The 25979-nt window shown below is 36.5% G+C and overlaps 1 protein-coding gene across 2 annotated transcripts; it reads right to left on the bottom strand.

Annotated features, from left to right (window-relative positions):
• Positions 1–22: 22 nt before the first annotated feature.
• On the bottom strand, positions 23–25979 carry LOC147487831 (mannosyl-oligosaccharide glucosidase GCS1-like). Of its 2 annotated transcripts, none has more exons than XR_015201319.1 (22): positions 25626–25979; positions 25471–25544; positions 25150–25401; positions 24844–25018; positions 20783–20869; positions 20615–20683; positions 20352–20448; positions 20112–20194; positions 19092–19199; positions 17009–17130; positions 16750–16857; positions 16572–16645; positions 11830–11955; positions 7857–7924; positions 5599–5748; positions 5462–5512; positions 2590–2646; positions 1087–1172; positions 846–937; positions 614–723; positions 461–524; positions 23–382 (listed from the first exon to the last, which is right to left on the bottom strand). XR_015201319.1 is itself a non-coding variant. In XM_086571353.1 (22 exons), exons 1-22 carry the CDS (start codon positions 25911–25913, stop codon positions 220–222), a joined length of 2571 nt encoding a protein of 856 aa, XP_086427479.1. In that variant the 5' UTR covers positions 25914–25979; the 3' UTR covers positions 23–219. The 2 variants fall into 2 exon arrangements, 1 of the variants encoding a protein (XP_086427479.1); XM_086571353.1 differs by having other exon boundaries at positions 1020–1172.

The following is a 25979-nucleotide window of genomic DNA, read 5'->3' as shown; positions in this document are numbered from 1 at the left end:
GTGACAGTAAGAACAGAGAATAGAAACAATAACAAGACTAAGCTACATTCCATTTAATTTTGTTCTATGTTGTTTCTAGTTTTACAACGAAAGACAGTAAGAAAAGAGCATAGAAACTATAACAAGGATAAACTACATTCCATTTCATAGGAAAAGGTCAAAAAGAGACAATGAAAAGTCATGATCTACAGGGCATATTTCTCTCACAGGAAAGACGTTTCAAAATTGTTGAACGACGACTTCATCAAAAGATTCTGACATGATTAGAAGAACTAAAGATGTCCAACCGGTAAATGGGCGAGCACCTTTACCCTTCCCTTTGTTCTTTTGGTCATATTGCTCCCACAAGTAACCCGTTTGCCTATAGTTTTTAACAACATTCCTGCCAAACATAGCAAAGAAAATGATGATTCTAATACAAACAGGTCCTTCATAATTACTGATAAAATGTGTACAATACCTAATTAAATTTTCCCGCAAATCTCCATATATGGCTTTAGCTCTTCCCCTGTATGGTCCATCCTCTGCAAAGATAATAAAGAAACTCGATAAAAGGTACAACTTGCTCAGAGTTTCCCCTTATTGGATATACGTATTATTTAATCGTAAGTACCTCGTGAATAGTGGTGCAGAGCTGAAAGAATCAAGTAATTCATATTTATCCATATAGGACCCCTCCAATAAGGTGGGTCATGCTCTGTGTTACGTTTCATGTACAATGAGCTGTTGCAAACAAATACACATGAGCTTTAGGATCTTTCGCGAAGGCAGTGAGCCTACAAATCAGTAATACACTGCCCCCAATGAGCTCTATTAATATTGACCCGAGCAGATGCCAAGTATACCTGGTTTTGGCAAGAGAACGAAGGCCATAGTCTGTCCATAGCGTACTCCGGTTTGAAATAAGGTCAAGTTGTTTTTCTAGGATCCACGAGTCCTGTATCATGTGCTCTCAAGGTAAACATCTTTTGCCATGTAAAATGCCAGAACTGGAAGTAACTTACATGCAAGTAACTTACAGGTGGGATGATTTTCATAATAAATGGAAAAAGGCTGACATAACCAATATGAGGAACCAATCTTAACTTCGGTGTTTCCAGAACTTCTCGAACTAGCTCTCGACTTGCATAGTCACTGCCTACTTTTTTCATTTCTTGCCACCTCAAGCGAACCTAACAAGGATTAACTCAGCAGTCAGCACACATATATAACCTCAAATCTCATATAAACAAACGCATGCATGTTTAACTAAGTAAAACAAAAGAAAGTGACAGGCATACAGATGTTGCAATGCCAAAACATGTTAGAAATGAGTATTCTAACAATTTGGTTTAAGTTTATTTTTTACGTATAAAAGACTTAAAAATGTGGGATTTACAGAAAACGGGCCCATAGGACAAAATAGCATTTTAATTTCGCTTCTAGTTTTGGTTCCGCAAATAATTAAGGCTCCAGGACAAACCGGGTTGACCACTGCTGAAAGACAATATTACCCTTATTTAAGTTTTTATCAATTAAATACTTAAATCAAAATCAAAATGTTGTGGGTATTGGGGAAAACTCCCACGTGACTTTTCAAGCACACTCACATTTTATGTTAGGACTAACATGAAAATTTTAATTTATTTCATGTTGTACACATGCATAGTGGTGTTTGCATGTTTGTTGAACACATACATATTGGTGTGTACATGTGTGGTAGTAGTATTTGCATGTTTGCTATACACATACATAATGGTGTGTGCATGTGTGATATACACATGCATAGTAGTCTTTGCATGTTTGTTATGCACATGTATACACATGCATAATGATGTTTGCATGTGTGCTATACATATGCATAATGATGTTTGCATGTGTGTTGTACACATGCATTGTGGTATTTGCATGTGTATCAGACTACTACTCCAAACTTAAAAATATCATCGACAATAACAATATCGAAATCGAGATAAATCACACAATTGATTAACACAAGATTCGAGGATTTGAAAAAGAAATTCAATTGTTGTTCAATTATTTGTCGAACCGGTGCCAAAATCGACCCAATTATTTTTCAATTATCAATAATCTAGAATTGAAAAATGAGAAGAGTGTTTGTCATAAGAGAATAAGATGTTTTCTTATAGCTTAAATCACTAATCACAACACACAAATCAACTAACTCAAAAATGGAAACAACTAGATCTCAAAAAAAATTACAAGTTTCTAGTTTGCTAGATGGAGAAGAAGATAAATGTTTTCTCATATCTTAAATCACTAATCACAAGTTCACAACATACAAATCAACTAGCTCAAAGATGGAAACAATTAGATCTCAAAAGTATTTTACAAGTTTCTAGTTTGAGTTTTTTTTGCTAGATGGAAAAAGTCATAATTGGTATTAATAAAAAATAACTTACTGACATCAGCCCAAAAATGTCCTTATAGCGAAATTATTAGTGATAGATGCTGATGTCAGCCCATTTTTGTCCTAAAACCGTAATTATTGGTCAATCATGCCTAAAACCAAAATTATTGGTCAATTTATGTATTTGGGCCTAAATTTGTGTGGGATTTATCAGTGGGACGGAAATACAAACAATTTACCTTTTCCGTATGATTCCCAAAGTCAAAATAAGCCCCAGAAACATCGTCAAAGTGCATCTGCCAAGCCAAACAGAGAGAAGAGATCAAAATATGTATTACTGAAGTGAAACGACTAAATTACCCCTAAAACATTTTGTCGTTTAGAGAATATTAAACAACTATGATTGGAAGTGGATTCATTATATACTTGTAATACCACAGAAAACATGATTTATACAGTTATTTATGTTAACTTAAAAGAAATAGATGCAAACTAATATACACATACAAAGTGAAGCACAAAACCCACAGAAACTAATTTACAGCAAAAAAACCAATTGAAAATTAAATCATCCCACAATCTACCTCCACCCGAAGCAAGTGAGTCTCTATATCATGATTACTTTTTTTGATTGGTAAAAGTTCACTATACATTAACTTTTATTTTTGGACAGTTAGAAGTATATTCCATAATCCCTTCTCTTTCCCAGTGAAGGTGGGGAATAGAACCCAAGACTAGACCATTATATATCACTAAATAGTTAAGGTAAGGACTAAATAAAGTCTCATTCAAACTCCCCAAGCTACAAAAATGCTCTCATTTTACAAGCCCATCCGAGTTACACATAAAGTCTTCAATTACTCCCTTAAACGAAATCCAAGAGAACCTCCTTGACCTCCCCCACCAACTTATGCAACTTCTTTCCTCTTGCTCAAGATAGACGATCCGCTAAACAATTGGCTTTAGTCGAGAGTGGAACCAAAATGATATCCTTCTCCAAGGCCTCATTGATTATTGATGGCGGAACCCAAGCAATGTTGAAAAATACAAAGAATAGCGCCCAAATTCCAATAGCTACGGGACAATTAAAAAGACGATGATCCATATTTTTCTCCACACCACTGCAAAACGAGCACACATTGTTGATATTTATACCCATCTAATTCAAACTGTCGACAAAATTTGGATTCTACCCAAGTAAGCCCCTCAAAAAAAAAAAAAAAAAAAAAAAAAAAAACACTCTAAATGGGATAAAGTTATTCCAAATCCACTTGTGTTGAACATTAGCAAGCAACTCTCATTCTCTTCTAGCAAAACCAAAGCATACTCATTTGCCATGACTTGGTAAAATGGTTTTCATCATGAACACTTCCTTATTTACCCACCATCCATATTCTTCTATCCGCTCCTCCAAAGTTTCTACCCACTTGATGAATAGAGCTAAAGAGATCTTTATAACTTTCAATCTTCTATGTACAACATTCCATTCCACCATAAGCACCTCTTACCATATAATCCAAAAAAAATGTTTTTTTTAGAAGCCAACTGATAGATTCCACCAAACTGTAATTCAATTTAGATATCCCTCACTCGAATGTCATCCCCCAAAAAAAGATCGACTCTCTAGTATCAAGAAGAAAAGCAATCCCTTTAGCAAACTTGTCCCACCCACTTGTGATACCCTTTTACAAAGTAATACCAAAAGAATTTCTGGGTTCCTTAACCAGCCATCTGTTCCCACTTGACAAAGATAATATACCCTCATTTCTTTTGCTACCACACATGAATCTTAGGAAGTTTTGAAAACTTCTGGTAATCATGGAAGGAAACATGAAAGATCCATGTATAACTCTAGGAAATGTCCACACACTTTTAACTTGCAGTTTCTACCTATGAATATTAAAATCAATAAATGGAATCGAGTCTTGTATCCAAGGGCTCATAAAGCTTAGTTGCTTCCACCAACGTAATATCCAATGGCTCGAGTCTTCCATATGGAAAGAAGAAGAAATGCTGGGATCAGATCTAATTTGCTGTCTGAGAAGTCTTTGATGTGAGACAAACCTGGGATCTTCTTCCATTTGAGGTGAGGGATTGCTAGGCCCCCTTCAAAAAACCCAAAACAAATGATTCTTGAATGTTAATGTTCTGAATTTTTAGGGGAGGGGGACCTGCTTTCTTTCGCTACCCTTTTTTAAGATTTGTTATTTGCATATTGACAGTAATATCGTAGTACAATTATTTTGAGGGACACAAGTACATACGAAAGTTCATAACATACAGAGACATGGTCAATTAACACGCAGCATTTTGGATATTAGATGTGCCCTGTGCAGTTAAATCACTACTCGCTCACGACTAGGTGTAATTGGTCGGGGATTAATCGGCATTAATCGGGCGATTTTTCATAACACTATATTTCTTTACAAATACTTAATAAATATATTTAACTTTGAAATACCAATATAATGAAGCCAATTAAGAACCCAATCAGTCAATAAACAATTAAAACACTCAATCAACTAAAATAAATATGATTAAAGTGTAGAACTTTACAGAATCGAAGGTTGGTCAAATCGGCGAAATGTCGAATTCAATGTTTAGCATTGAAATAGTTGAAATAGTGAACACAATTACTTAGCTAATTGGCTAATCGGGGCTAATCGGCCGAGTACTCGGGGAGTTTTTAAATTGTTAGTCGGGTCGGCTAAGCAGTGAGTAGCGAGTACTCAACGATTACTCTGTGAGTACTCAACAATTTAATAGCCCAGGATGTGCCATGTCATAACAATGTAGAAAGCATTGGATCCATGAAATCATGAAATCACAATAGTACTATTAGACTTTTTTGGATGCCGGGGACTCCGGCTTAGGTAACAAAGGCCCGTTAATATATCCATTAGTGGGATTATTTAAATCTAAAATTTCAAGAAACAGTCCTTGTAGACTGCCAACCTATGACGTGTCACAAGTTGGGACCACGCCGCACTACCATGTATAACATATCTTCTTATGTTGACTGTTTATCGATTAAAAGAAGGTAAATGATGTATTCCACATTTAATCATTTATCTTGGATGATGCAAAAGTATATAACAAACTGAAAATTACCTTATTTAAAATCTCCATGTTTGAGAGCTGCTCAGCCATTGACTGATATTCCTGAAATAAAATCATGCCCAAGGGCAAGGCTATCAATCTAACAGATATATAATGCAAATAATATTATCTACATTATCACTGTATACCTTTCCTAGGTTATCTTTCCCTTCCAGAAGGTCTGAAATTGAATGCATACAATCTGCTGCTAGTAGCATCCAACATCTTAAATCCAAGTGGCGTTCTTCTTCAGTTGGGTGTGATGCACGTGGATAATCATCCAACCCAGAAGATAGTGTCTGGAAAGATCAAAACCAAAGTCAAAACATTACTATGGCTGAGTCCAATGGCTCTCTATCCCCTTAAAAGTAGAGCTAAAGTCAACATATTTTACTCTCTATCATTAATTCCCTATGCATATATACAAAGGATTTTACTCTCTATCCTTATTTTACTCTCTCTATATATATAGAGTAAAATAAGGATAGAGAGTAAAATCCTTTGTATATATGCATAGGGAATTAATGATAGAGAGTAAAATATGTTGACTTTAGTTCTACTTTTAAGGGGATAGGGAGCCATTGACTCAGCCTAAAGCATGAAACTAATCCTTATAAACCCAACATACCAAGAATAGCAAAAGTGCATAGTTTGGTCTTCGTAAGGATGAGTGGATAACATTACAAGAAATTACTATACATCAACTCAGTTTAACCACTCTTAAAAGAGATGGGGCTCTGCTGATGATTTCTCTAAGGAAACAGAGAGTAACTGCACAAGCTGCCCAACAAAAGGGAGCTGAAGGAAATGGATATCTCATGGATTGGAAGGAACGGTGCTCAAGAGTACAAGGACAAAGGCCATTAGACGGCTCCTGTCTCCTGCTACTATAGGATGACCGGGAATCCATTAGACGTCGTGAAAATTGACATGCGAAATGTTGAATCTGGCTTATCTGTTTCTGTTTCAAAGTCTACACCAACTTACTATGTAATAGGCACCAAAAATATGGTATAACACATTTAACACAAGTGAAGAGTACTGCAGAAAGTGTAGAAGTGAAATGAAATATATTTAAACCTTAGAAAAGGACTAGTACATCACTCGTTTATTTCAAAATGACAGTGATCTTCAAAACAGATAGCCAACAGTATTAGTAAAATGTCTACTGGTATGTTTCAAGGTTTAGTAGGGTCCACTCCCTAAGAATGTAATTATTAGTATATTTCTAATATTACTTTTACATTTTTCAAAGAAAAAGAAAATCGAAGGATGGGGAAATGATGTCTCTATAAAACTTTATCCTTTCTTGAAAGTTCAGTCTTTGTACGCTGTATTATTAACAGGATTTGAATGACATCAAATTGCATCACAATTTCTGCAGTATGGTAAACAGAGAGTAACAGGGAGAACCAAAACAAACAAAAGAACTGACACCGCCTACAACCTTTGAGGACGCTGATGATCTAGGATATTTACTACCTTCGATCCCCTTCAAAAACTTTTAACAAGGTCCCAAGGAGAGACACTTAGACATATTGGTCAAAGGTGATCTCAAAAAATTGCTCAAGAGTCAAAACATCGGTTCTGACAGATTGAAGATATCTGTGCAGAAACCAAAAGACTGCAAAATAAAATCTTGAATATATATATGTTAATTAGCTTGAGGGGCTTAGGGTGCAGTCAGATCCTGGTATAACTCTCACTCAAAAGATAACTTACAATGACATGGATACACGCGTCGGTGTCGGTGTCCGACAAGGCGATGTAAATGAAGTAGGACAGGGACGCATCTAATTAAAAAGAAAACTATTATCATTCTTTAGTTATACAACAAATCCTTGGGCTCAAGACCTCACGAAGCACCTCCTTACAAATGAATAGCTATGAAACGAAGCACCTGCTTACAAATAATAACTACAAAAGTGGCATATTATGCAGTTGTAACTAAGTTAATAGACAATTTTCTTAATCTCTTATGCACACTTACACAGTACACCCATGGGTACAACTCATCCTTGAAACAAATGCTTACTATGAGAGGGTGCTCAAGTGTGAGCCATGCATAGAGCTAACGGCCGACACCATCCAATCAACTTAAGGCTAGCAGCAATTTCCAAAGAGAGTGAAGCAGACCCTAGGGTGTAGATGAAACACTAGTTTTTTACGTGTGTACGACACAAGTGTCTGTGTGTCTCACACCGGATTTTTTTAAGAATATGAAGTGTCCATTATTTTAATAGCACCATTTCACTTATGTTTTGTAGCAAAGACAACCTTAGTTCCAAGTTTTCTACTCCCTAAAATTTGGCATGGTTTTTAATTCATAAAAGCAATCCCAAATAATATGAAGAAAAAACATATTCCTCAGAAATCATTTTTGGAAATCACAATGCTAGAGAATAACCTTAGAATTCAACTCGCGTCTTGTTTCTTTGTCTCTCCCATGCCAATAGTAGCTGCTCACATTGTTCCCTAGAAACCAAAACAATCAAAAGAGTAATGATCATCCTAAGCATCCTCTTCCTTGACTTAATACCATATGGACGGAGTTTGACAGAACTGTAAAGATCAGCTAGTAAGAGCAGGAAGCTTCAATGAGGGGGGAAAAATGTTGCTTCGTAAATCACGTATTTTATATAACTAAGGCATTTTTGAGAGAGAAAACTATGATCAGGAGCTTTTCATAATACATTGACATCCAATTTTCGAAGACTTTACAAGCCCATTGATCCATTCCCATGGCTGACTATCCCTAGAAAAGTTAGCTATGCTAGCCATTTCCCCAGTCATTATTTCAATTTCAACACCATAGGCTACAACCTAGTTTCACCCACTTCCCTGTTAGTCAATCTCTTAATAAAGACAACACTCAAATCGAAGGAAGAGCTTATCAGCTCTTACGAAATGGAGACGTGTTGGTAACTCAGAAATGCTGCGTGCTCATTAAGGCTATGTCCAGGATCGATCCCAAGTGAAAATACTACACTGACGTAGTTCTGCGCTGAAAATTCATCCGAGCCTTGTACTATATATATATATAACTAACTATTTGACTACGAAAATACAGTAGTCATCCATGAAAAAGAAAATAAAAAATTACAGTACTTAATAAATAAAGGATGTAAAACTAGGCAAGAATCAAGAATAATCATTTTGGTAGTCATCTTCAGCTCTTTGGATAAATAGTTAATAGAAACTTATTAAGGATAGAAAAAGGGACAGCAAATTTCCAGACCTTTTTAACACTTTCCCAGATTTACTTCTTCTCCCTCAAAGATATCAACTTGTTCCTTTTGTTTTTTTTAAGAGACCCTCTACTTACTTTGAAGGATTCTCTAAAAGGATGACACTCACCGTCATTAAATCTTGAGAGAAATTGGAACATTTTATAATGAGAGGCCAAAAAGTTCTAGAAAGACAATTTTGATCCATTCTCCACTACACAGAATTTTGTAATATCCTTAATAATATAAGTTAGTCAATTCAGTATATCATGATTAGTGATGAAGAGAGAAATTTGAGGGATAAACTTAGAGCCGACTTTCAAGTCTCGGCAAGAAGGGAGGAAATCTTTTGGAAACAAAAAGTAGAGGTAAAGTTGACAATTGAGGACGAACAATGTACTAAATTTTTCCACCAACTAGCCAAAGCTAGGAACCGAGTTAATTTTTTGGAGAAATTGAGAATAGAGAGGCGTGAAGTTACAGGAGAGGATAACCTCAAAGAAAGTATTGTGGGTTACTATAGTAATTTGTATCCACTCTCCTCTTTCCTCTTTATTTTGGTGGTGAAAGTTTTCGATAGAATGATTTCGAGAGCCAACTCGAGGGGTATCTTAGAAGGTTTTAGAGTGGGTAGTGACATGGTCCGCATTTCTCACCTCCAATTTGCTGATGATACTTTGATTTTTCTTGGAGCAAGGGTGGGTCAGGTTATAGGTGGTTGAGAGGCATTCTTTGTTGTTTTGAGGCTATTTCTAGGCTTCGTGTGAATCTTGCCAAGAGCAAGGTGTATGGGGTGGGGAGTGTTCCGTTTTTGAGCCGTCTTGCGTCAGTGTTAGATTGTCAAGCTGATTCGTTTCTTTGTACGTATTTGGGTCTTCCTCTTGGGGCCGATGTGCGTTCTAAATATACTTGTGATCCCGTTATTGAGAGATTCTAACATAAGCTGGCAAGGTGGAGGTGGAGGAATCTCTCGAAAGGGGGTCGTTTGGTCTTGATTAAAAGTACTTTGTCCTCTCTTCCAGTATATTTTGTCTCTTTTTGTCATTCCCAAGAGTGTTACTAATTGGATTGAGAGCATCATTAGAAATTTTTTATGAGATGATTTCGAGGAGCAACATTGGTATCATTTGGTGAGGTGGGAGATTTTTTGTTTGGCTAAAAACATTAGTGGTTTGGATTTGCGTAGTATGGTAGTGTGCGCTTTTAGGTAAGTGGTTATGACGTTTTGGGGAAGAGAGAAATAGTCTTTGGAGGAAGGTGGTTATGTCTCGGTTTGGAGAAAGGCATTTTGGGTGGGAGAGTGGTACGGTTTCCATACCTTATGGGTGTGGAGTGTGGAGTGTGGAGGGCAATTCTTAAGGTGTTCCCTTTGTTCTTAAGAGGAATTCGATACATTTTTGGGACAGGAGAATTGGGAGGATCATTGGACAGGTAGTGGGGCTTTAGCATCTGCTTTTCCTTTGTTGTTCGGTTTATCCAGTTTCAAAAGGAAACCCATTTTGATTGTATGGTTAGATCCGAGAGAGGCAAATCTTGGACTGCACAGGGCTTTGAATGATTGGGAAATTTGAGACCTAGCTTCACTGATGGCAAGATTTGATGCAACTATCCCGAATGCACAGAATGATGATAAGAGAGTGTGGTGTCCCAGCAATAAATGTATCTTCTCGGTTAAGTCTTTATTTTTCTATTATTTCTTGGTTGTCTAATTCTAATAGTTCTAGCCCCATTCCTGAATTCCCTAGGACTATAATTTGGAAATCCAAAATTCCCTCCAAGATTGTTTTCTTTGCATGGTGTGCTTCCTTGGAATGCATCCTTACCATTGATAACCTCAGGCGTCGTAAAATGCGTTTGGTCAATTATTGTCAGTTGTGTGGAAAGGATGGTGAGTCAGTGAATCATATACTTCTTTGGTGTCCTTTTTCTTGGAAAATATGGTCTGCTTTTCTTTTAGAGTCTGGAATGACTTGGGTATGCCCGGGCCGGGTATTGGATTTGCTTAAAGGTTGGGGTCATGGTCCTTTCTCTTCTTCTAGAAATCGCACGTGGAGCTTATAACCTTTTGCAATCATGTGGGGCATCTAGCTAGAGCGAAACCGTCATCACTTTGATGGCATCTCAATTTCGCTTAAGAAAACAATTATCTCGATAAAAGCTTTATTATTTCGGTGGTCTAAAGTCTTCAAAGAGTCTAGAGGATGTTTCTTTGAGTCTTTTGTAGCTAGATGGGATCATCTTATGTTCTTAGACATGAGGTGACGGTGCATGTCTTGGGTTTTTTTTTCCTTATGTTTTGTTTCATCTCTTGTAAATATTTATTTTTCGATTTTTCTCTTGTAATGTAGGCCTTCTCAGCCTACTTTTCCTTTATTAATGAAATATCACTTTTACTGAGCCAAAAAACATGTGGATTCTCTTCATGCTAGAAAAACTGCTTAAACTACCAATAATTCATAAATTGAGAAAGAAACTTGATTAAACTACCTATGTATTCTTTCCCCCACAAGTAACTTCATGTATTCTTGAGGTCTGTCAATAGCTAGGTTTAAGTAAACCGGCATGTGTTACTATGTCTCTTTGTGCGATCACAAAATGCCTATTTTATTTGCGATGGAAGACTAATTATGAAGGCTGAAACCATTATCAAATACAAATGTTTTTCAAATCCTTCTTGCTCTTCTCTAAACAAGAAACAGATCAAGGAGACAAGAAATTTCAATATAAAACTGTAAAAAAGAAAGCAAGGTTCTCCGCGAGGTTGTGAGTAACAATAGCAACAATACCCATTCCCCCTATTTCTCTTTTCTTTGGATAATAAAGATGACGCACAACTGAGAAGAAATTGGCTGTTTTGATCTTGATCCTGTTTTTCCAAGTCAAGTGGGACAAAGATCCAAGTGAGATGCGCAGAGGCCAGGATCGAGATAAAGAAATGGAACAATCATTTGAGAGAAAATCCACTATTTGGCCGTTAAGTTAATTTCTAATCCATCTCCAGCTGTCTTAGGGGTACTTCTGTCACTCAACTTGTGAATCCGGGAAAGTGTTAAAAAGGTATGTGGAAAATTCCTGATACTAGAAAAACTGGACTTATCCTATCATGGTACTACATCAAAGAGATTTTCATATAAAGTACAAAGTAGATTTAACCTGCTTGCGTTGTGTTGAACCACTGGAACCATGCTTCCAGGCGAACAAAAGCGCTGCCTAAGAAGGAAGAGATGTCTTTGCTTTCCGTAGCAGTAAACTTGTTTCTTTTTGTGCTGTGAACTAGATCTGCAAATTAAAAATCTAATTATAAAGGTGATAAATATTGCATAAAACACATAAATATGAAGAGAGTAGAAATATGTAATAACATGATCAACACACATAAATAATTCAAATTACAGGGCTTACTGGAAAAGAGAACTAGAAATACGCTCATGGCATCTGGAGGAAGAAACGTGACACCAACCAGAGCTATCTATTAGTTTTATTATATCAAGTGGATTCAACCATTCTATTTTAGTTACATTACGGCCTTTTTAAATCCCCATTGGAAAAGAGTTTGTGTTATTACCATCTTCTTTTGAGATTCTCTTGCACAATTCTGGTTTTTCTTAAATTCTACGAACATGAACATGAATGCAACTAAGCAAGGAATTATGAAGCGAGGGACGGGGTGTGGCGTAGGGAGGAGAGCAATTATCACAAATTGGACAGATTTAGGTGCAACAACAGCTAGAATGAAGCAACACTTGATAGGGCATTAGAATGGAAATGCCAACAACGCTCTCCCACTGGAAAATTGTATTGGAATAAAATTCTATATGCCTTCTGGGGTATTTGGAGGGAGAAAAAGTCAAGAATTTTTACAATTTCTCTCCATCTGATGTTCGATTGAGAGGATTAAGGCACAAGCAACTTGTATTTGGGAGAGAAGATGCTAACTTACCTACACCATATATAGGCAGTATGTTCCTCAGTGCCTTAATAAGGGTCTGTTTGGCCACACTACAATTTGTAGTGCATAACCATGTTTGGAGTATCCAAATCAAGTAGCAGATACACAAGAAGTTGCTGCTTTGGAAGATGTTTGGTCCACATTCTCGTTCATGCTTTTAGTCTAACAGAAATGGAAAAAGAAATTATGTTTTATTTGTTAACACTAACATATACGAAAATGAAAAGAACCGATAAAATTAGGGCGGAAAAAGCATCTGGTATACCACTATCTTTAGAAATAATAATATTAGAACTTAAAAGTAATTCTATAGCTTTTGGGTTCTCACAACCCCAATTCAAAATCCACAAAAATACCAAAAGAAGTTACTGAAATTTTGTATATAAAATCTCTTAACTTCAATGGAGTCTGTATGAACAAAATCATAGGTCCATAGAATTAATTCAAACTCTTATTATTTAGAAAAACAAGTCACCTATTACATGTGGTTGAAAAGTTGGATTTGTTTCTTGCTTCGCAACTTGAATCCTTCTTCAAAAATCACAAATCAAACATTGGTTTTCCTAGAATCCCCAAATTATAGTGTTAAACATGTTGAAGTATGTGAAATCAACTAAGTTCTTTGGGTGGAAAGGGAAATGTTCTTATGGTATTGCTATTTCAGAAGTATATGAGATGGGTAAAGAGTTTCAAATGTATAAGAGATGGGAATGAGAAGGAAAGATGGTGGCCAATGTAGAAGTGGGGAGGAATTGGTAGGAGAGATTGTTACCTACCGGAGATGGAGAGATGCAGATGGGCGGAGAAGAAGAAAGCAAATACTTCACTAGTCTCGTATAACTCGTATTTCGCATTTTCTTTTTTCCTAAAACTGTATTATCTAATTCTTACTAACCGGGTAGAGTGGAATCCAAGCTTACCCAATGGATACTGTTATACCCGCTTTCCTGGTCTCGCCACACGTAAGTTATATATGCTATACACAAAAATGACGGACCAAACAAAAAATACCCCACCAGGTCTCTTATACACTCTACACATGAGCTAATCCAGGGTGCCAAACAGACCCTAAGGGATATGCTGTTCATTTGACTATATGACCTCAATTAATGCAATTTGTTTTATCGATAGGAAAAAAAATCATAATTCTTAAACATCTGATCTTAAATTTGGTATACTTTATCTTTATATTGATAAAATGTATATTCATTACCATAAAAATGTTAAAAAGTAGTTATTTTAGCAAGTTGCTAGTGATAGCTAATTACATCCCCACAAAAAATTCGAACTACAATATAAGATTTACATTACTAGGGTATTCTAATTACACAAGAAATCTTTGAAATCTAAATTCAAGAGAGTGATACCCCTCAACCAATGTAGAAAATATCCTTGATGTCCACCAAGATCTCATAGACTTCCTTCTCCTTGTTTTCCAACACTCTTTGATTTAATCGTGCCATACAATGCCCTAGGAAGATGCTCTGCAATCAATTTAGCTTTTGGAGCAAGGGCTTTAATGATGATATCACCCTAAAGAACCTCTGTCAACAGTTCCTAGAAGATTCCAAGATCTATGAAAAAAATGAGAAAAACAACTCCCACACTCAGCTTTGATATCGTACAATGAACAATAAGATGATCCACATCCTTCTCCACCACGGTAGAAAGTGGGCAACTTGAATAACGTTATCAAGCTCTATACCTCTCTCATTAAGCTTAATAATTGTTTGGATACACACAAGATATGCTAGCCAAGAAGAAAGCCTACTCTGTACGGGATTGAAGAGACCCATATTTTTTGTAAGGAAGGTTAGCAATGATCTCATGCTTTTTTATCTCCTCTCGCGCCTCTTATTTAGCAAGCATTCCATATAGAGATATTCAGTGAATAACTTCATTTTATCCAATTTCCAGTCTCTCCTATCGTCTTCTCCAAATTATTCTCCCTCTTAGTAAAAGACCTCCAAAAACTCGGCGAAGATATTCAATCCCCAATCATTAAGATATTTCTCAATGCCACAAACCACTCCCTCCTCATTTTTAGCTAAGTAATCTGAATCAACATTTTTGTTACAAGCTGAACCAAAGATAACTGGGAATTGGCGACTAAGCACCCTTTCTCACACCTTAACATCATTCCAAAAAGAGATAGTTTTGCCTCCCCCTGGATGATAGACTACACCTTGGTTGAATTGATTCCATCCACTTGTAATCCACTAATCCCTATCCATAAGGTCCACGTTCAATTTTAGGTCTCCACACACTCTCACCTTTCCCAGAATCACCTTTCTCCGTAGTGGCCCCCTCTCCTCCCCATAACTCCACAAGACAGACAACAGTGCAATAGTGCATAATTCATTTATGGAACATCTTTACACCGTAAACCCCCTTCCTCCTTATCAAGTCAAAGCATATCCAATCACCCAATGTATTTTTTACTTCTGTCAACTACTTCCCCATTATGTACCCACGAAACTCCATCTCAAGTTGGTTAACAAACACCTTTAGGTATATGAACAAAAAAATAAGTAACTATGATTTCTAGTTGGTTGACAACGCTTTTGGGTATAGTTAAAAAAAAGAGATGGTGAAAGTAATTAGGTATTTAGATAACAATTTTGCCTTCTAACCAGCAAGCACGCTAGACAATAGACACCTTCTCAAGTACCTTGACCTATAAGACTTTTGACAAACGTGTGGCTCCTAAATGTAAACCCAGATAAGATTTGGGAAAATGATCCACCTAACATCCCAACGCACTAAAAACCCTTTCAATATCCAGTATACCAGAAATTTGATCTTGGTAGTTCTTGGCTTCTTGTTTTCCTGTTTCCACATTCTCCATTTTCTTTTCTTTTTTTGCCGAATTTGCATCCACATATTTGCATATAGATGCAAGTGTCCATAAAACTACTTGCAACTAATAAAGGCAAACATCTTGCAATGTAAGGCTACTAAAAAAAGAGGATAAGGCGCCACTCATTCATTCTCATTACATAAAAAATGAAGGACATCCCAACTAGACCGTCTTTTCTCTTTATACCCTATGATGCACAGATACTCCAAAAAATGTCATTGCACCCGTATCGGTCGGGTACGATACCGATATGGATACTGGATACTTCTAGGATACTTTTAGGGTACTGGAATCCTTGAAATAGAAATGTAAATTGTTCTTGAGGCTTCAAGATATATTGACTTTGACATGTGCTATAATAGTTTTCGACATGTTCCTGACTAACTTTACTCAAAGAACTACTAACATAATTTTTAGAATACACATATTTTAAAATATTCATATTCATTAGCCGTACCCATAGGCCGTACCCGTATCCTAATATTTCAAAAAAGCCGTATCATACCCCGTACCGGTGTCCCCGTATCGGTATCCGTACCCGTATCCATGCATCATAGCTTATACCTTTTTTTTTGTAGTGATTTCATAGATTTTTGTGGTTTCTCCCGAATAAACAAGTTTTATGTGGTAAACAAAAGGACAGCTTATGAAAATCCACAAATAGATGTGGAAAAAGACATTGAGCAACTTCAAGGGGTCGCCAATGCTTCTAGGTTACTGTTTAAGGTGGGGCAATCTTGAATTCCGGTGACTTTAAAACAGGTTAACAGAACAAGCCTTGATCGCTTCCCACCTTCACCTAAGAAGGGAGTATTAAGGTGCTAAAATATAATATATATTACACCTTTGGAAACAAAAGTTCTTAATAACTTATCAATTAAACTTGGAATCTACTTTTTGATACAAAAAACTGAAAAAGAATGTCAAAATACAGGGAAGAGAGACAAGGTTATATATGAAACTATCATGCAAGTACAGCAATGTCAAAATATGGGGAAGAAAGACAAGGTTACATATGAAAACTATCATGCAAGCAGAACAATTAATATTAGCATTAAAGAGCGATAACACTGCAGAAAAATTTACCATGTAAAACTAAAAACAAAGTTGGAGGGTTTGCATTTGTCGGGTGCTGAGGAACAAATTCATCTGGGACTTTACTGCAAATACTCGAGAAGTTGTAAGAATAAGACACAGAGAATAACAAATTCAGTCTTTTACCAACTACACATAAACCAAAGCACAAAAAATAAACAGAAATCACCTCAAAGCTTCAGAACCCAAGATTTGCTCCCGTGGAATCCATCCGTCAATATTCATCAGATCTAACCAGTGCCCGATAATGTCCAAGCAAATATGAATATCCCAGCGCCTATTCAAGGTGAGAGAATGATCAAGCACAGACCAAAAATATTCTTATCAGTTTTCAGACCAAAGATATTCATATGACTAGCTAGTGTACAAAGAAGAATGATACACTTCTTAAAACTATATGAAAAAACATTGACTCAGGAGAAACTAACCAAATTAGCAGCTGGTGAAAACCTTCATCCCACAAAAATCCCCTTGGGAAGAAGGATCGGCTAGGAACAGCTGTGTAAAGCTCAGCTGGCCAATATGGAACAAAAGTATCACCATTTTTGCCCTGCAAAGATAAATTGTCCACTGTATGATTTATAAACAGTGCACTTTGGTAAAGTTCATATTGGTAAGTACAAAGAAAGCATTTATAAATGACAGTGGTGGGATAACAATAAAAATAGTTACATGCGGTTTGTAGAATTAACTCTACAAGCCCCCAATGTTTCGTACGGGGAACAATTGAGAGATAACAAATACGTGCAGTCCTGTAATTTAGGGGATCAAGAAAAACAAATGAGTTGCATTAGCTCAAGATATTACTATACGTGTGAATCCTTTTTGGGAAATTTCCCTTCCTAAAAGTCAGTAAACTTTGCTTCACTTCTCAAAAATATATTTTATCACGTGCCATTGAAAGTCAAACACTATCAATCTATAACCACGGTCTTACACCCAACCACCAATTCCAGTTGAATTGGATCGCCCTAGTTCCGTGTTACATCTGACGGACTAACTTCATATAATGCTTGTCAGAATAAGAAACCTAATCCAGTTGAAGTGTTCCTATAGTTTCAATATTCAAAACACTTAAACCCTGATAATTTAACAAGTTTGAAAGAAAAGGATGTATGAGCTTGATGTCAGCATGCTATTCACCCGAGATTTTTGAGCTACACAATGATCAGAGACTGCTCCAAAAGATGGTCAAATTTTAAATCCATTATTATAGAGCTCTCTTTGATATTCATCTTGGGGTATATAAAACCTAAGCACTAGTACATCAACTCAAAGGTCCTAATTGAGCCAAAATTTTCAACATTAACTTCACGTTTCCTGAATTTATTTGTTTTTTTAAATTTAAAACCTTGCAGTCTTGCCCCCAGGGTCTTGATTGTGTTGCTTTCACATCTCATCTATTGCAAAGATTCCAAGTGAAATCTCCAATTGCTAACCTATCAGCCATATCTATATAATAACATTTTACATTTAGTGTTTTATTTTTGAAATTTAAAACCTTGCAATCTTGCCTAGGTTTTGATCTTTGTTGCTTTCACATCTCATCTTTTGCAATTATCCAAGGTTAAATCTCCAATTGCCACCTATCAACCATATATATATACAGCCCGGCTCCTAAAAAGACCTTAAATAAGGACCAAATCTAAAACAACCACAATTTCACCTACAAAATGATTTAAAACCTAATCTTTTGTGCATATGATCTACTAACCATAAAGAACATCTCTACAAAAATTCAACTCGTTTGATATCCTCTAACTTAGATAAAAATTGTTGTCGATTTTTGAAAAATATCTAACGGTCCAGAAATGTCTAGTTTTTGCAATCATCTTTTGCCAATGTTAAAAATTGTCAAACGAGTTGAATTTTTGTAGAGATGTTCTTTATGGTTAGTAGATCATATATACAAAAGATTAGGTTTTAAATCATTTTGTAGGTGAAATTGTGGTTGTTTTAGATTTGGTCCTTATTTAAGGTCCTTTTAGGTGTAATGAAATGACATCATGGTTGATGTATAATTACATTGAAACGGCTAGGTGTGTCCGTATACGAAACGGATACGAAGTATCTGACACGGCAAAATATCAAAAAGTGAGGTATATCACATACATACAATATGTGTCCGGACACGGACATGGACATATGGATACGTATCCAACACGGATTATTTTCAAAATATGGTGTGTGCATGTTACATAGCTGTATTCATAATAAAATTCATAGCAACCATGAGTTCATTGCAGTACATTAAGTGGAAGAAATTATTAAGTAGATGTTGAAACTTGGTTTAAGATGTGGAATGAAACAGAAAGGATCCCTTGATATAAAGTTTGCCCAGCTAAACTTTTGTGCTTGGAATATCCAAAAATCAGTCGCAATCACACATATCTGTGACCAATTTTTCAGGATACACATGTTGCAATTTACCAAATACTATTACAATGATGTCTAAATGATACGCAGCTTCAAGAAAAAGACAGTATCAGGGAACGTTATGTGTCAACTTACACTAGGGACTCCATGAAGGGCAATTTTTGATTGCCCATAAAAGTAGCCAATTCCACCCAATAGATTTCCAATGGCAGCCCTCCCGACAGTTTCTGATTCAGAATCAACCTGAAAATGCAAACCAAAGAATTAAATACTACTGATTTTGTTTGAACTGTAACCATTATGGAAAATTGAAATTGACATCACCTTGAAATAGAGTCTACTTTCGTTTATTCTTTCCTTTTGTTTACTCCCCTCTTTTGTATATTCTTTTCCTTTTTTAGCAAGTCCTTTTAGTTGGTAGTTCTAGTTGGCCTAGGATTATTTGTTAGAAAGCCAACTTATTAGTATAATAAAGGCCTCTGGCCGTAACCAATCTAGTGGATTTGTTATTTATGTATTGAGAAGTTTATTGGTGAATGTTTTTTTAATATCTCTCCTACTACTGGTGTTTATCTAAATTTCTTGCTTCGGTGAAATTAAGTTTGCTTCCAAAATGGTGTCAGAGCGACAACTATTCTTGGAGCTGAGTTTTGTGAGATCAAAGATGGTAGAAATGAGAGGTCAATTAACTGAGAAGAAAGTGGACAAATTGTGATACTCTTCCAATGAAGGTGAAGAACATGGTGAGCGATCTAAAAAGCATCACATCCTTTTCTCAAAGCCAGAGAATTGAGACTGAAGGAATGGTTCTTCTCCACGTTTCCTTTGAAGATCATCTGCCTAAACCGTCGTCTAAGCTCATGGTTTTGGTGTAGCTTGAAACTTGGAAATAAAACTTCGGAAAACTTCACAAAAGTAGGTGAAGTTTTACAACATTAGTATTTTCTTTCAAGGACATTAGAAACCCGAATTTAGTTGTTCATTTAAGATTGGTGTTTTAAATGAAGTAAAACATCAATCTTAAAAGAATTTGCAAATCACTCTCTCTCCAACAAAAGGATGCAACGGATCAAGCTTGAAATACACTTTAAACTACAAGATCAACATCTAGAAGAAATCATAAAAAAGACATTAATTATAAGTATTTACAAATACCTTGCTGGTGAGGTTAAAGCATTTCTTGTATTTCTGTTCAAACTCTGTGTGTTTCTCATTAAGTTGATTAGCTAGTAGGTTTCCTGCACTTTCAGTACCATATCGTGAGAATTTAAAAACTCTAAAGATGCCCCAACATGACAGAACAAAGCAGGAAGTTATAAAACAATAACTATCGTGTTTCTTCAACACAAATCCAACATAACAAACAATGTGTTAAGCAATAACTAGAGCAAACACCTGTAAGGCTCTTGACACGGTCCTCAACTCTTGAGCTCTTCAGACCAGTTCCAGATACAAAAGCAATATCTGTTTTGAAAGGAAACTTTGCAGAGATCTGTAAAGCAGGGAAAAAAAGAGTTGGGAGATATAAGAGCAAAGAAAGAAATATTTACGAGGATATGGCAGTAAAAAAAGCTTAAAAAGAAACGGTCGTGGGAACAGGTCGGATATGTTCACTCGGCATCATATCACAGAGGAGACAAACACACGTGGTAGCACACCTGAAAAACTAAAACGTTTGAGGAATGATCTAATAAATCAGGAAGCTGCAGAACACCCAACCTTCTTGCCTATATGAAATCATGAAATAGAAAAAGAGAAACCATGAGCCACTGCCAACATTTAAAAGATTTATTGTATTTTTTTTTAAGAGCAAGGCAACTACATACATGGGCTCCAAGGGTTCCTTGCACAAGCTCAGTTAAGTTGTGCATGTGAGGAGTCTCAAAACCAGCATAGTGAATTTCCAGCTTATCCTGCAAAAATAAGGAGAAACGAGAATTGAAATCCATATAAGCTTAGTGAATCTCAAGATAACAACTATACCATTTATGTTGGAAAAGAATAAATCTACAATATAGCAGTAATAGAAAATTTCTAAGAGACTATAGATGGAATCTTATTTGTATTATCTACCAAGATCATCCACCTCAATTTAATTTGGTTCAGTAGAAAAAGAAAGCAAGCAATTTTTACCCCGTCTCTGAATCCAAAAGTCGATGTAGCTTAACCAAGCCTATCAAATGCACACAATCATATCACTGAGACTCATTCCAAGTTTATTTTGTTTCACACATAATTGAGACACACACAATTGGTCACATTCTCAAGTTCTTCACCTGCCTAAATAGGTGTGAGAGAGTACTTTGTTTCTTTATCTTTTTATCATCGGTAAAAGTATATGTATTATGTGGAAAATGAACAACAAACTATATAAACAGTAACGTGGCACATCAAGTGTCCACATGAGGCGGCCAAAAAGAGAGTCGCATCTAAAATCAAAACTACCAAAAGGAGTATCCCTCCACTCCTCCCAAATAAAATCCCAATGAGCCACCAAACGTTTGATCGATATGACTATCTACTCCACAACTAAGGCCTAAGGCTTTATCATCAAAATGTCTTCTATTCCTCAAAACCCAAGACACTAAGACATCTTTCACCGACTGGGGAGCAACCCAATTAACCTCAGATTGATTGACAAAGTAAGACCAGAACTTCCAAGAGTAGTCACATGAATAAGAAGGCAATTGACCGACTCCCTGTTAGGACTCCCCGTTAGACAAGCATGCTAAACTACAATTAATAATGATTTTTTCCCCTCTTTCAAATGTTTTCTATGGTTAGGATTTTGGTCAAGGTTGCACACCACATAAAAAAAAGAGACTTGAAATGGAACTTTAGACCTCCAATTAAAATTAGAGGAAAAGCTAAGAATGGGACAAGCACGTTGGGTGATGGGAAAATGTGAACACATGGCAAAATAGAAGGATTTAGAAGAGAAACATCCATTCTTGTCAATAGACCAAAGGCGATTGATTATCTTTACCCAATCTCTAGAAGGGACAAATTCCAACCTTACCAAAAGGACATCAACACCTGCAATATCCCTATCTGCTACAACAACATGAATGTGTAAATCCCAATCAAGTTACCCATTATTTAACCACATGAAATCACAAATTGAGAGATTTTTGAAAACAGAGATGGCAAATCTCTGGAACATTAAGAACAAAGGTCTCTCCTCCAACCATCTATCCTCCCAAAATCTAATCCTATCTCCACTACCTAAACTAAAATTGGACTCTTTGAAAACCCTCAAGGACCTACGTATCCCTTTCCAGACCCTACAACTAAGGGGACAAGGGGGACCCACACAAGGGCCTCTATCCCAACCCGAGTTGATCTCCCCAAATCTAGACTTTATTACCCTCCTCCGAAGTCTATCTACTCGTCTCCAAACCTCCAAAACCACTTACCTAGGAGGTCAAGGTTAAACTCATGCATTCCCCTCAAACCCAAACCCACATCCTTTTTGGATGAACAAACTAACTTTTAGTTCACCAGGTGGTGCCTATGATCCTCCTCCTTATCATCCCACAAAAATGTTCCTAATCACCCTCTCAATCCTCTTGGCCACACTTTGTGGCATCTAGAAGAGCAACATATCATAAACTGGAAGGCTAGAGATGGTGCTTTTATTCAAGATCACTCCCACCTTTTTCGAAAGGTATTTCTCATACCAACCCTCCAACTTCCTCTGAAAGTTCTCAATAACTTGGTCCCAAATAGCCACTTCCTTATTTTCAGCCCCTAAAGGGAGACCGAGATACAATATAAAAAGCACCGGCACAACACTCTCTGGCGTCAGAAAACCTATCCAAGTCATCCGACTTGCTTACCCCAAAAACTTTACATTTAGACATGTTAACTTCAAAGTAATAAAGAATCCCTCGAAGGAATCTAAGCTGGGTCACATCCCTACACAAAAAATTACAAAATCGTTGGCATACTGAAGATGTGATGCCAAGACACCCTCCTGCCCAACTCCAAAGCCCTCAAAAACCTAGGAGTGTTTGCTCCACCAATCATCCTCCCCAACACCTCTACTACCAAAAGAAAAAGAGGTGGAGACAAAGACAAAGGGTCTCTCTGCCTAATACCTCTAGAACTCTGGAAATCTTTGCAGGTGACCCATTAACTAGAATAGAAAAGGAAGCACTAGACACACACTTCCTAATCCATTTTCTCCATTTCCACCCAAAACTCACCCGTCACATGACATACTCCAAGAAGTCCCAACCAACACGATAATAGGCTTTAGTCAAGTCAACTTTGCACACCAACCCCGGTATCCCTTTGACACTCTGGTCTTCAATCGATTCATTAGCATTACGCAACCCATCTAGGATTTTTATGCCAGTAACAAAACACCCTTGTTCTTCCACAATTAAAGTACCAATCACCTCTTTGATCCTCAACGAGAGAACCTAAGAAATATCTTATAAACACCATTAAAGGATAATGGGCCGTAGATCACTAATATCTTCTTCCCCTTCCTTCTTCGGGACCAGTTTGACGAAAGTATTATTCGAACCTTTGGCCAAAAAAAGTCGACACCGAAAACTCCCGAATAGATTCCAAAAGTCATCTCTCACAACGACCCAACACTCGGTGACAAATTCACTATTATTAAGCCTGTCGACTTATCATTACCAAGCTCAACTATAGCCCTCCACACTTCATCTTCAAAAGCTTTTTGTCTAGGCGTGAGAGAGTATTATTTTCAGTATTGGTCGAGGGATCAAAAAAAGACTCCTAATCTTTATCTGTTAAGACTAGTTATCCAACTCTTGATTAACAAATAGCAAGAACAACTGTTTCAATGAAGTCTAATTTATTATGGTAAATCCCATTATCAACACTGTTATTCATATACGACCCTAGAAATAATCAGAGAAGACATTTCTTATCAAGCAACACACACACACATATATAGAGGTCCTTCCACCAATAGCATTCACAGCCCTATAGATTGTGATGGGGAACAAGGGAGTAGATTAGAAGAAAGGATACGGAAATCCATGATAGAAGAAAAGAATGAATAAGAAGGCCAAAATAATAAAAATAAGAAGAGTAACGTTGCAGATGGTAAAGGTGGTATGAAAAGAAAGTCAAAAACATCGTCAGAATGAAAGCAAAAGGTAAAGGACGTTGCAATTGTTTCTTATGTGAAAATCCTGGGAGTTGGGGGTTCACTAGTGTGCTTATCATTGTTCACCCTAAACAGGAAAGAAGTATATGAGTATATATTCCTTTATTCTTGAACCCAATATGTCGGTTAGTCCTTTAAAGTTTGAACTATCGGTATATAGACTTATGATCACTAAACTTACATCTGCAATACGTTATAGGGGTATCCAGAAAGTTGAATAAGAGAAATATGTATCTCACTGTGGGAACTGAAGCATGGGCAGCAGTGATGTTGGTTTAGGAGTTTCCCTTAGCTTTTACAACAAATCTAGGTATTTTCTAAGTTTGGGTGTTTGGTCCAGTGCACTGAATAGATGCTAAAAAGTAAAACTTCCTCAACTTTTGGATTTAGGGGTCAATTACAATTACTTCTACTTCTTTTTTAGTTTGATTATAATTACTTTGTGTCAATGATCTTACTATGGTAAATCTGCTATTTATTTCCTATTCTGAATTTAGTCTACAGAGAACTTTCAATAGCCATGATGGGTATATCAATTCATAACATATATCAGCTGGAAGATATTGTGCAATCAAAACACACCCCTCTAAACTAGGAAGCATTAGTAGCAATGCGAATCGAAATCAGTACAGCTCTTCATAAACTAAAAGATTATCTATGTACTAATATTTCATAGCCACAGATGACAAACTTATGAACAAGAATGAGTTATTGAAGCTGCTTTGAAACACGCACCTCTGATGCTAAATGCATTTCCCAACCTCCAACATCCTCGCGGGAGCCAAATGCAAAAAGAGATCCGTCGCGGGTATCTAATCTCTCTCTAGCAATGCTCAAAGCATTTCCTGCTTCGTCAGCCAAGTAGAAGAACAGATGGCCAATCCCCAATGCTTCCTCCTCCAATTTAGACCTATGCATATAGTTCAAATGAGTAATCAAAATGGCGGGGTAAACACCTCCGTATGCACCAAGGACTGTCCTTATATTCCTATTAAAAAAAACTTAAAAAAGTCAAACACATATAAGAAATCGGGGTCTTACTTATCATTTTGAAGATCAACCCGAACAGCCCAATCGCCTCCATACCCACTACCAACCCCTTTGGATTTCAAAAAACTCGTAGTCAATGTCATACCTTGGTCAACAATCACTTGCTGACCATAATCCCTACCATTATGACTGATCCATCCATAAGTACCAAGCTCATCAGAATCTTGACAAACATGTCTCATCAAATATCTCCCATCCTTCACTCCAAGCCACATTAACCCAGCCAATAACGACCGTGGCGTCCTTAAAAACAAGACAACATTTTCAATAACACAAAAAGTTTAAAATAAAATGCAGGATGAGGATAATTACCTGGCACGAACACCGAAATAAACTTGGGGACGATACGTTCCCCAGTATAAACTCTCCTTATGCTCACCTTGAAACTACAAGATTATTAAACAAACAAACAAACTAATAAATAAACAAGTAATTAATTCATTATAATAATGATAAATTGGACTGACCTGTGGAAGATCCATGATTTTGGGAGCAGGAAATGGAGTAACAATTCTAAGTTTGTGAACATTTTTTTCTTGATTAACAGGTTTGACAAAATAATAAATAATAATTAGAAATGAAACAAAACAAAAGACGACGAGTAGAGTTATGAGGTTATTATTATTACGAAACACGTCACGTTTTCTTGTTATTGGTCTCTTCTTATTAGTAGTAATAATAGGTTGTTTGCGATTATAAATGGAATCTTGTTCGGGTTTAACGGGTCGGGTTCTTCTGCTGCTAGTTCCAGCCATTTATTGGAATTATTAGAGAGGAGTAGGAAATTTCTTCATCCCCTTTTTTTTTGTTTTTGAAAGTGA

Source organism: Coptis chinensis, chromosome 7 (assembly GCF_015680905.1).
Source record: "Coptis chinensis isolate HL-2020 chromosome 7, ASM1568090v1, whole genome shotgun sequence".
Classification (NCBI taxonomy): domain Eukaryota; kingdom Viridiplantae; phylum Streptophyta; class Magnoliopsida; order Ranunculales; family Ranunculaceae; genus Coptis; species Coptis chinensis.
The sequence above is the reverse complement of the archived record's forward strand: the minus strand, read 5'-3'. Positions and strand labels throughout refer to the sequence as shown.